The 10,452-nt window shown below is 38.0% G+C and overlaps 1 protein-coding gene across 1 annotated transcript; it reads right to left on the bottom strand.

Moving 5' to 3' along the window:
* Positions 1–1,195: 1,195 nt before the first annotated feature.
* On the bottom strand, positions 1,196–9,384 carry SLC10A2 (solute carrier family 10 member 2). The gene is made up of 6 exons (XM_058045496.1): positions 8,963–9,384; positions 5,798–5,916; positions 4,581–4,669; positions 2,320–2,495; positions 1,593–1,750; positions 1,196–1,320 (listed from the first exon to the last, which is right to left on the bottom strand). The coding sequence occupies exons 1-6, from the start codon at positions 9,382–9,384 to the stop codon at positions 1,196–1,198; spliced, it is 1,089 nt and encodes a 362-aa protein (XP_057901479.1).
* Between the last annotated feature and the right edge of the window lie 1,068 nt (positions 9,385–10,452).

Here is a 10,452-nt window from a genome sequence, read left to right as displayed (position 1 = left end):
CAATGCTACTGAGTGTTTCCTTAAAAAATTACAGCTGCAAGGATTTTACTGCACTGTTTCTCTTAGAATTGTACTTATTTTCTCCACAAAATTAGGAGAGATTTCCACATGAACTCTTGAATTTTCAGAAACAAACAATATATAATGTATGTGTACATCCAACTATTTCTATTTGCCGTTGATATAAATAAAATCTTAAAATTTTCAACTATAGCAATGTCTACATGTCATAGACATCTGGCCAGTTCAAATTTATTTAGCTCATAACATAAAAAAAGGTATATAACTCTTTCCAAGCACTGCTGTCTCATGTTAAGATTGGTGGAAGCAGTCCTGGATGAATCAGGGATATTTTTTGTTCCATTTTCAAATGCCTTCCTTTCAGTGCAGAAGCTGATAATTTCTTACACTTCCAGAACCTCTGCTTGCTCCTTTGTATGCAGCTGTCACTGCTGTCACTAAAATTGCTCAAGGCTTAAGGCCTCACCTTTGCCTCTCTGTTCCTGTTTCCAGCACCTGAAAGACCCAGACCGAAGATGTAAGACTGCTACATCCTATTACTTTCTATTACTTTGGGAAAAATAATGGAGTCATAAGGTGCCTTGCACTTGCTAAAATTATAGCTTTAGAATAAATTAATGCTTCAAGCAATTAATACAGTGCTTTAGTCTGCCCAGACTGACCTAAATGAAACTTTTATTTCTTTTATTGGCTTGGTCCAATTTCATGCTTGATTCATATTCAGCCTTACCATATCTTCCATGTCAACTCTTGTTCCTGCTCAGACACTTTCACAAGATTTCTTTTTCTTTTTTGTGGGGCTGAGACTAGCAGATGGATTTGCAGGATCATGGGCTGGAGTTGGTATTGCAGATATCTGCTTCTTTTTGGCAATAGCCCACCTTTATTCTTCTTTTTGTTTAATAATCCATAATAATAAAATGTAAAATAATCCATAATTTGGGAAATTATCCTGAATATCCTGAAAACCACATTCTACGATTGTGGCAAAAACCATGTTAAAAATCAAAATAGATATTTCTTAAGTAAATAATTTTAAAGTCTCGCTGTACAATGTCAGCAGAACTTCTTCTTTTGTTTAATATTACCATGAAAAAACAGCATGTGAAAAAAAATGTTTTAAATAAACCATATATTCTTTATTTTCACAGCTGGTGGAAGCAGACATAATTGTCTATTTAATCTCATCTGATACAAATCCTCCATTTATTTTAGCTTCTGATTTTGAATCCTCTTTTTGCGCTGTTTTCTCAACATCTGTCTTTGTTTTGACATGGCGTCTTCTGTAAAGACGGTAGCCTGAGGATCAATATATGGACAGTATTAAATAAAAGAATTATAAAAATTACCTGAAAAAGATGCTGTAGTAAAATATATCCATGCAACATTTCTTTCTTTATATTGCTAAAATATTTCAAAACTTCCAGAAAGTTCTTTTTAAAGCTATGATTTGATTTTGAAATCCATTTGATTATTTTTATCTCTTCTTGTTTTCTCAATATACATGAAAAGTTAAACTGGTAATAATAATGATAATTATAGTGCTATAATATAAAATTACTATACTTTACCTCCTAAAATTAGTGCTGCAAACAACAGCTGGAAAATGCTGTAGATGAGTGGGAAAGTAAACATCAGTTCAAGTTGTTCAGGAGTGAATGAGAGCTGTACTATGGTGGAACATAGCTGGGTGTTTTGCATGCCTGTTTCCAGAGACACTGTACGACACCTAAAGGGAATAATACAAAGACAGGTGGGAAATAGCATCCAGTGGGTCCAATGCTTTTTACTAATCTGGATAAGCAAAAAATGTAAAGGATAACTATGAAAATTGTTTCCTTCAGCTGACATAGTCAGAAAAACACTGCACCTATGGCCGGTACCACCAATTATTGGTGGTTCAGCAGCTGTAGAAGACGGTGAACCACCTTCAAGGCACATATGTGGCACTCACTGTCTCTCTCTTGCAATGGTGGTCTAAATTGTAGACTGATGCATTTACATGAGAGGTTTTACTGCAGTTCCAAACCACTTACAAATCAGGTCTGTTTCACCTGCTTGAAGTGCAAGACATTGGCGCACAAAGGGAAAACATATGAAGGGTTGGAGGAAATGTTATTGTCAGAATCTGTAAATGAATGTGCATGAGAAAAGCTTTGTCTGCACTTAGTGTCACAAAAAAGCAGACTTAGTGAATTAGTGACTCTGTAACCTAAATAATGTTTAGAGAGCATTCTCAGCATTGATTAATCCCTGAATAAAATCTTTTTACGCAGTTGAATAAAGGCTGTGCATTACCTGTTCCATGACAGACCAGCTAGGCGAGCCAGAAAGAATCCTAAAGTATATCCGGCTGCTGGAAATATGGTGCCAATGATCCATAATTTTGGTGTGATAACCCAGGAGCCTTTGTAGAGTATTCCCCCAACCACAGCAGTGAGCACGATGAGCACTGCTCCCACAATGGAACCTACCTGTGAAGCAAAAGAAGAGGGATTCAGTCAGGATCACAGAATCACACAGTACTGTACAAATGATGCCTCAAGGAAATTCAATGGCAAAAAGCATGGTGTCAAACGTGAGTCACTGAAATGTCATGTTAAACACAAAACCTAGTGTTTACAGCAATTCAGAGCAGTCAGAGAGATGAGATAGTTGCCATTTTAACAAACAGGAGATGTATGATGTACTTCAAGGTGTGACTACAGCTCTAGATCAAGACACAGCTGTAATATGTTTCTATAGCAGATGTCTGTAAAACTAGCCTTTTTAAGCCTTGACTATAATTGTACTTAGGGCTGGAGATTAAAAGTAATTTCACAGGTTTGATATGAGTGAGGAATGGTGCACACATTAGAAAAATTTCCCCAGAGTTGTTGAGAAACTGACAGCCTAGTAAGTAGAATACTGCATTTTCCTCCCCACCTTGGTGAATCACTCTGAGGCTTAGTACAGTGTGTGCTAATTAGACACTAGATTGCTAGTGAGCTAGTGCTAGGAAATTATTTGCCAAGTGCAGGGGTAAATCTTTAATGAGGCTAAAAATTCATGCTTGAAAACTGGTTATGAGCTTGTATAGCCCTTTTACATAGACCTGAGCACTGTAGTTGATCTTATTTCTTGTGACTAAATGTACTGAGACCTTTACCACTGCTTGCCTAAAAAAGTTATAGCTCACTCTCTTTTCAATACCCAAGTGGAAGGTCTGTCAGGGATCTCAGAGACACACTTCTTAGTCTAAGCTTACAAGGATGTATTTCTCAGCTAAAACATGTATTGCCATTGAAGTGGTTCCATCAGTCTTTGGCTGAAACATTTTTAAGAGCACCGAGTGAGCAAGTGCTTTTGTTTGGCTGAGCTATTAAACACACGAACTTTGGAAGAAGAAACATGGTCTGGCCATGACAAGCTCTTCTTTCACCTGGCACACTATCTTTGTTCTCTTGTCTGAATTTCTCACTATATAGGCCTTAATCTGACAGCTATGGCTCAATCTTCACTTGGTGCTTCATTGTCCTACACAAAGAAAACTCAAGGCTGTGGGCTGCTCACCCACTCAGTAATAAGGAATGAAATGAGGCTTTGCTGAGAGATCGAGTAGAGTTTCTTCACATGCGAGTACAAGTCCATGCTTTCCCCTCAACTGATTAAATAGAAATAGTAAGATGTGAATGCATTTCAAAATGCAATGTGATAAGCTAGCAGTTTCATGAAAATGGATTGACTTAAAAAGACTTTACTTGTGCTCTATGCTATCTGAGCCAATAGCAAAGAAGTGATAACAAACATAGGTAGAAAAACAAGCGACCAGAGTAGTTTTCTTTAAGAAAATTTAGATAACATATTTGTTCAATAAGAATGATTAGCAAAGGCCAAGAATTATCAGTACATATGAAAATCTCTTTAAACCTAAACCAAATGTACAGAATAATTAATTTGCTGTCACCCTAGATGTGGCTGAATAATTATTATTATTTTGATGAGAACAGTTTTTTGCCAAAATTCCCATATTTTTGATGTAACTGAGACAATCTTGTAAAGATGGCATCCTGTATTTTGTCAATAGTCTTTTAAGGTTTATATAAGAGTTGGAATATTTTATGTTTATTATTTTTTAATAAAAATTGGCTTCACACTCAAAAATTGGATCACAAAAAAATTAGGAAACTCTCTTAAAAGGAGAAAGGCATTTTGATCCAGAACTATTTTATTTTTTATTGTTTTGTAGAGAAAAAACTGCTTTCTGTTCACCTGAATGATCTTCCTTCCAATTTCAGTTTACATTATATACTGAACTCAATTACTAACATAGTTGCAGCCAAAGACAAAAGTAGGTTCTTTAGATAATGATGGTTGCTAATAATGCATGCAACTCATGCATGTTTGTGCAGGGGAAAAGCAATACATTTCCACAGCACCTCATTTGTTTTCTGCTGAAAACTTACCAGGTCTTTTGAAGTCAAGTACTAATACTATGAATAGCAATGCACTGCTTCAGTGGTCCCACTGATTCCATAATTTGTCCATAATTGCTTATACTTCAGCCTTATATATCCTACCTTAAGTATGATTTTTGCTTTACTAGGCCACTTGTGGTTGACAAATATTCCCACTGAAACAGGAATTACAAGAGCTACCAGAGAAAGTCCTGTAAAAAAAGAAAAGAGAAGTCAAGACCCTGCATGGTGCAAGAGCTCACCACAGGACGGGCACCATGATGAGTGACTGTGGGCCTGGAGCAGCCTTTCAGGGGATGTTTCTGCGTGCACACCCTGGAGCACTCATGCACACTCTACCCACACCTGCCTATTTGCTTTTCTATAGACTCTATTATCTTTGGCAGCCTGTTGAAGTAATTGCCATTCTGCTGAGCTACATGCTCATTCACCTGCATCAGAAAGGCAGACAGAAATCTGAGTGTGCTAATCATCACTATCCTGTGATGTGAGTAGCTATATTAAATGTTCATTTTGTCTGCAGGTGTTTTGCTACTGTACCGTATCAGCAACCAGTTTAGAGCTTCTTTTGTCTTGGCCTTCCCCCTCCAGTATTTATTTTGAAAGCACAAGCAATGTATTGGTTTTTTGTTTTTCCCCAAGGACAATGGGAAGTGAAGTTGAAGAATGTGAAAGTGATTCTGCTGGCTTTTAAGATTAGCACAACATGGAACTGCACTTGATAAGCACTAGGGCCACAGCTCTGCAAAGCACTGGAGCATGTATTTCTAAATACTTTAACTATTTTCTCTTTGTAGCTGAATGAGATTTTTGACAGGAAGTCAAATGAAGCCACTCCTGGCAGTGTAGATTGCAGCTTTTCAAAGAGACTCAGCAGCTTTAATCACTTGCTTAATTATCCACGTGTGCCTAAGTATTTTGTCAGATTATGGCCTCAGCATTTAGCTCTTTGTAGGATTGTGTCTTAAAGCTGTTATAAACACTTTCATCCAGAAGAAGCAGCTAGTCCTATCTGAATTATTCTATATTCTTATCCCACTACCATGTAGGTCTCAAAGCCATTTGGAAAGAAAAACAAGCACAATCTTGTCATAATTATCTGTACAATATTTATAACGGCTTCAAGTCTTTCTTTGGCAGAGCTGTGGATGATGTGAAGTGATTCTTCATGGGCCTAATGTCCATGGAGGTTATTAAAAGGTAGAAAGAGAAATATTTTTAAAAATCTGAGGTGATTTCTTCCTGACTGCAGGGTGATGGTATAGGTTGCCCTGAATGGAGGATAGACAGAAGAGAAAGTGCTGTTTCACTGGACTCACCAATGCTGTTATAGGGGAGTACAATTGCATCAGCATCAGTCCACATTTTGGTGTAAACAAAGAGACAAAGTGGCATCATTCCCATTGCAAGCAGCGTGGAGCAAGTTGTCATGCTGATGCTGCAAAGAAATTGGTTACAGTGACAGTTCATCTCATGCTAGCCCATAGTCTTTCTCATTTTCTTATTACCATTTCACACCTTGTGAAAGGTTGTGCAAGAAATGTTGCTGGCTACAGACAATTTATCAGGTTAGAGAAAAGCTAAATGAAAGGAATGGCTTCTGCTGAAAAGAAAAGAACATGAAAAATCAAGGTGTTCTGCAGCCACAGAACCATAAATTTTGGTGCAAAGGAGGCAGTAAGACAGGCGGCCAGCAGAAAGGTCTGTTGGCAAATATGTCTCCATGCTGCCTTTCTGGCTGGTTTCAGAGAGGACAGTAAGCAGGAAATGGGCAGAGATGGACATCAAATGGAGCTTTTAGTTATAACAGCAGTTCTAGGGTGTTAAAATTTCACTCTGAAGTCAATAGCACAGAAATCCATTTAATTGCCTATGATATGTGATAAAATAAAATTCCCTTTTCTGGCTTGTTTTGCTCTAGGCCAAAAAGTAGGTGCTGAGAATTGCTCAGTGAGGCTTAGCATAAGGATTGTTCCCGCATTTCGCAAAGATATTTCTGTTTTCTGTTGTACAAAAAGATGCATTCTGCTACAGGAGTGAAGAAATAGGAAAAGACAAGACATCTAAAATAAGGAGGAAACTCCTTGTTTTAAGGAGTTGGAATACATTAGATAAAATTATGCATGCAAATCTCATTTTTCTGGTGTAAAAATAGTGAGAGAAGGTTCTAGTTAAGATATTTTGGAAGCTTTGTTCTGAGCCTCACTTCAGATTTCTCTTTATTGTTGCTTGTCCTCAGAAACGAGACTACTGATCCTGGCCACAAGCTGAGCAGATCCAGAGAAATCTAGAAAAAATTATGCAGAAACCACAGGAATATCTGCATTCATTTTGGTTCTAGTCACTCTCTGCCTTAGAGTCATTGAATAGGAATTTGCAGGAGCCTCTGGCAAAAGAATTCCTATAGAAGTCTCCTACTGAGAAAAAGAGTTACAGGCTACAATTAAGGTTTGATGAAGTCCCAAATGGAAAAAAAAGCCCCTCATGTTTCCTACCTCTGTATTTCCTATATCTTTATACTGTCCCTGAATGTACCTCCTTCTCCAAAATCTGGCCATCCTCTAACCCCTGTCCCTGTTTCCACAGAAGCAGTTGTTTTTGTGAAATATCAAAAGATATCTCTATGGGGAAGCATTAGAGGATATCAGCTGGATTTGATTTACTAAGAAAGATATGAAACATCATACTTCACCTGACTATGATCATAATGCTAATTATAAAACTAATTCCTTCTCCAACTTGTGGTCCATTTGCACAAAGGTTTTGAAGCAGAAGTATAGACATGGTTTGTAATGTAGAATCATAAAATATTAAACTTAAAACCAAAACAATGTCTGATATGATGGGCAGGTTTCTATAATACTGTGGCGGCTCCAGAAACCATCCATACAACTTCCAATGTTATTCTTCTGTTGAGAAGAGAAGATGCCTGCCTTGACAATCTGCTGTACCTCCTGTATCCTGTGGTCCCTGCATCTTTGTTGCAAAGGTACTGACCAAAAGCCTCTGACCAAAGGTAGAGGTCTTTACCCGAAGAATAACCTTTTAAAGGCATTTTCAATTAACTTCACCCTTTGTCATCACCAAGGGATAGAAATCCTGTTCATGTTTATAGCATTATAAATCTGGGTTTTTAATACTGATTTCATTGGAGCAACTCTGAGCATACAGAGCTGACCAAGCATGCTTTAGCTCAGTTTATTCTTTCAGGGAGAGATTAGAACAAAATTTCAGCCTTGTACTCAATATCTTCTCATCTGTGATTTCTTAGACCTGTATTAGTTGAAATTAAGAGTCTTACAGTTCTTAATATCATAGATTTTTCATCTACAATGAGGAAGTCAAGGATTAGCAGAGCTAACCTCATTTATAATTTGAAAGCTGTTTTCTACATTAATACCTGTATGTGACAGAAAAGTTCAATATTTTCAAAGGATGGAAAAAATATTGTACCAAAGCTACAAATATTAACATTATTAGACTTTTTACTCTAGCTCCACATATTTCTTACTTCTACTATTTTTTCTGTTTCTAGTTAAGACTGGCATATGATAAATTGGATGAATGCTCTAATTTATTTTGCTCTGTAGGAAAGAGAGAAACGATCCTCTTTGTTTTAGACCAAAGTACTCAGGACATAAAAATAAAAAGACAACTTGTTTTTAGAGGCTCTTAGAGTTGATGAACCTCCCATGGAATTTGCATTAAGAGTAGGGTTTACTTCTCCTGTGTATTTGATGTCGTAGGCCATGTCAGGTGCCTTACACATCTGCTTCTGAGTTGATAGCACTTTGTCATTGAGACCATTACACTGACACAAAGGAGGGTTTTCATTGCTCCCAATATGCAGGGCTGCCTTAAGCAGTGCTTTCTAGCCTGTAAAATATTCCCTCAGTTTGAAGACTTTGCATAAGGTTCCAGGAGCAGAAAGAATTATCACAAGTATTCATTAGAACTAGTATTCATTGAGAAAATAAATACCTGTCTTTTTATTGTGTAGAACACAAAAGGAGGGAAAATATTTTTTCACAGGAGCTATTTTCCAAGAAAAGTTGCATAGTTTCTATTTTGTACAGAGGATTCTGTTCCCAAAATCCTATGGTTTTTTTAATATTTTCACTACTCAGGATCTTGAGAGAAAGAAAAGTAATTTTAACTTGGGCAAAGTTTTCATAATATATATTATTTTAATTGTCTTCATAGATAATATTTGCTCCAGGATCTGAAGTTTAACAATAAAGATATTTTCTAATGTACACAATTCTCTTGTGATATCTTCTCATGAATTCCCAATGAACCAAGGCTATTTGCTATTCTGCTTATATTTACTGCAATTACAGTAACTAACCATCTTTACAAGGAGAAAACACCATGCATGTGCCAGGAAGCTAAGAAAACCATCAGAGAGATCAGACAGTCCTTTTCAATGTAAAATTTGCAATGTAAAGAGCCACATGCAGTACTTAAAGAACAGCTGCTCTTACCTTAGGTCCATGTCTCCATCCACCCAGTAGGCGATAACATTCGAGGCTGTGCCCCCCGGACAGCATCCCATGATCATCACCACGACAGCTTGAATAGGAAGGATGTTGAAGGCCAAAGAGAGCAAGAAGGCTGTGAGAGGCATAATTCCAAACTGGCAAAGGAAACCCACAAATATACCCCAGGGTCTTTTTATGTGGCCCAAGAAATTCTTGATTTCCACATTGCAGCCCATGGAGAACATCACCAAAGCCAGCATGATTGTTAGAACAGTACTTAAAACTACGCTCAAAGTTTGATTAAAATTATCTTCTGTCAATACACAAGAGGTGCCATCACAAATAGTAGCATTTACTGGACAAGCTGTGGAGTTTTCTGCCAAAGGACCAGCATTAAATTGCTGGGAAAGAAAGTTTGTCTGCATTTTGAAGTACAGAACTTCTCACTGTATCCGCAGTAAACTTTCAAGCAGTTGTTTGTCAGTGACTTCTTTTAAATGATCCAGGAAGCAATAAAGTGCAATAAATGCCAGAAAACTCTTACTACTCTTGAAGGGTTTGGCTCAGTGCTGATTCATATAGTTATAAAAGTTGCACTTGTTTGGTACAGTGACCATTAATCATTTATTCATATGGTAATGAGGGATCCCACATGAAGAGAATAGCTGTGTTAATATTTAAAGATGTAAAGGAGGCTTGTAGTGCTGCTAAGACCATAAAATGAGAATCACATGAGGAAGAGAAAGTTTAGACTTCATTCTTTGAGTTTCTTGCATGTCTTTGGGAGACCTGCTGATGCATGCAGTGTTGCTGGCAGTACAGGGGTCTGTGTGGTGAGTAACCGAGACACAAGAAACCCTGAGCAGAAGTCCTGAGGTATGATTTGAATCTGCAGCACTTGCTAATGGATGCAACATTCAGCACAACCCACAGGCTCATTTGAATGACATGGAATCTTTGTTTCTGGCAGCATGGAGATTCAGTGTCCTCCTGACACCTTCTGCCAGGTGCAGCAGGTGCAGTCACACTTTGATCCAGCTTGGAATGGAAGGGGTGCACAGTGAGAGGAGGGGAGTGGGGTGGTAAGGGCAGAGGGGGAAGGAGATATATTCTCTGAGTCAAGCATGGGGAACAGAGAGCAGGGCAGTGAGGCTGGCACACGACTCTGGAGCCATGGCACCCAGCAAGCTGACCACAACCCCTTCCCTGCCACGACACGCTCAGCATCCACGCCAGGGATGACAGTGCAGGCCACCTTTTCTTACCAGGTACAGCACAAAAGTTAGGACACAGGTTTATTGTGCCTGGCTTTGGTATGGCTTGTGGTCTGTCATCCCCATGGCTCAAAAGCAGTCTCAAATTTTGAAAAGCTTTTAAAGATTTACCCCTTAGGCTTCCATGAAAATCTGTAGATTTGGATGGTTTTCAGAGGAAGAATCTTAATAATTTTCTTTACCTGTGCTCAAGATTTGTGGCAGAAGTATCTTCCAGTG

The sequence above is a fragment of the Melospiza georgiana genome, chromosome 2 (genome assembly GCF_028018845.1).
Source record: "Melospiza georgiana isolate bMelGeo1 chromosome 2, bMelGeo1.pri, whole genome shotgun sequence".
Classification (NCBI taxonomy): domain Eukaryota; kingdom Metazoa; phylum Chordata; class Aves; order Passeriformes; family Passerellidae; genus Melospiza; species Melospiza georgiana.
Note: the sequence above shows the minus strand (reverse complement) of the source record. Positions and strands in the feature narration are given on the sequence as shown.

Coding starts and splice junctions, on each gene's coding strand:
- SLC10A2 (XM_058045496.1), bottom strand. CDS start 9,384: ATGCAGACAAACTTTCTTTCCCAGCAATTTAATGCTGGTCCTTTGGCA. Junction 4,670..5,797: donor ACTCCCCTATAACAGCATTG/GTGAGTCCAGTG, acceptor CTTTTTTTACAG/GACTTTCTCTGGTAGCTCTT. Junction 1,751..2,319: donor GCTGGTCTGTCATGGAACAG/GTAATGCACAGC, acceptor TATTCCCTTTAG/GTGTCGTACAGTGTCTCTGG.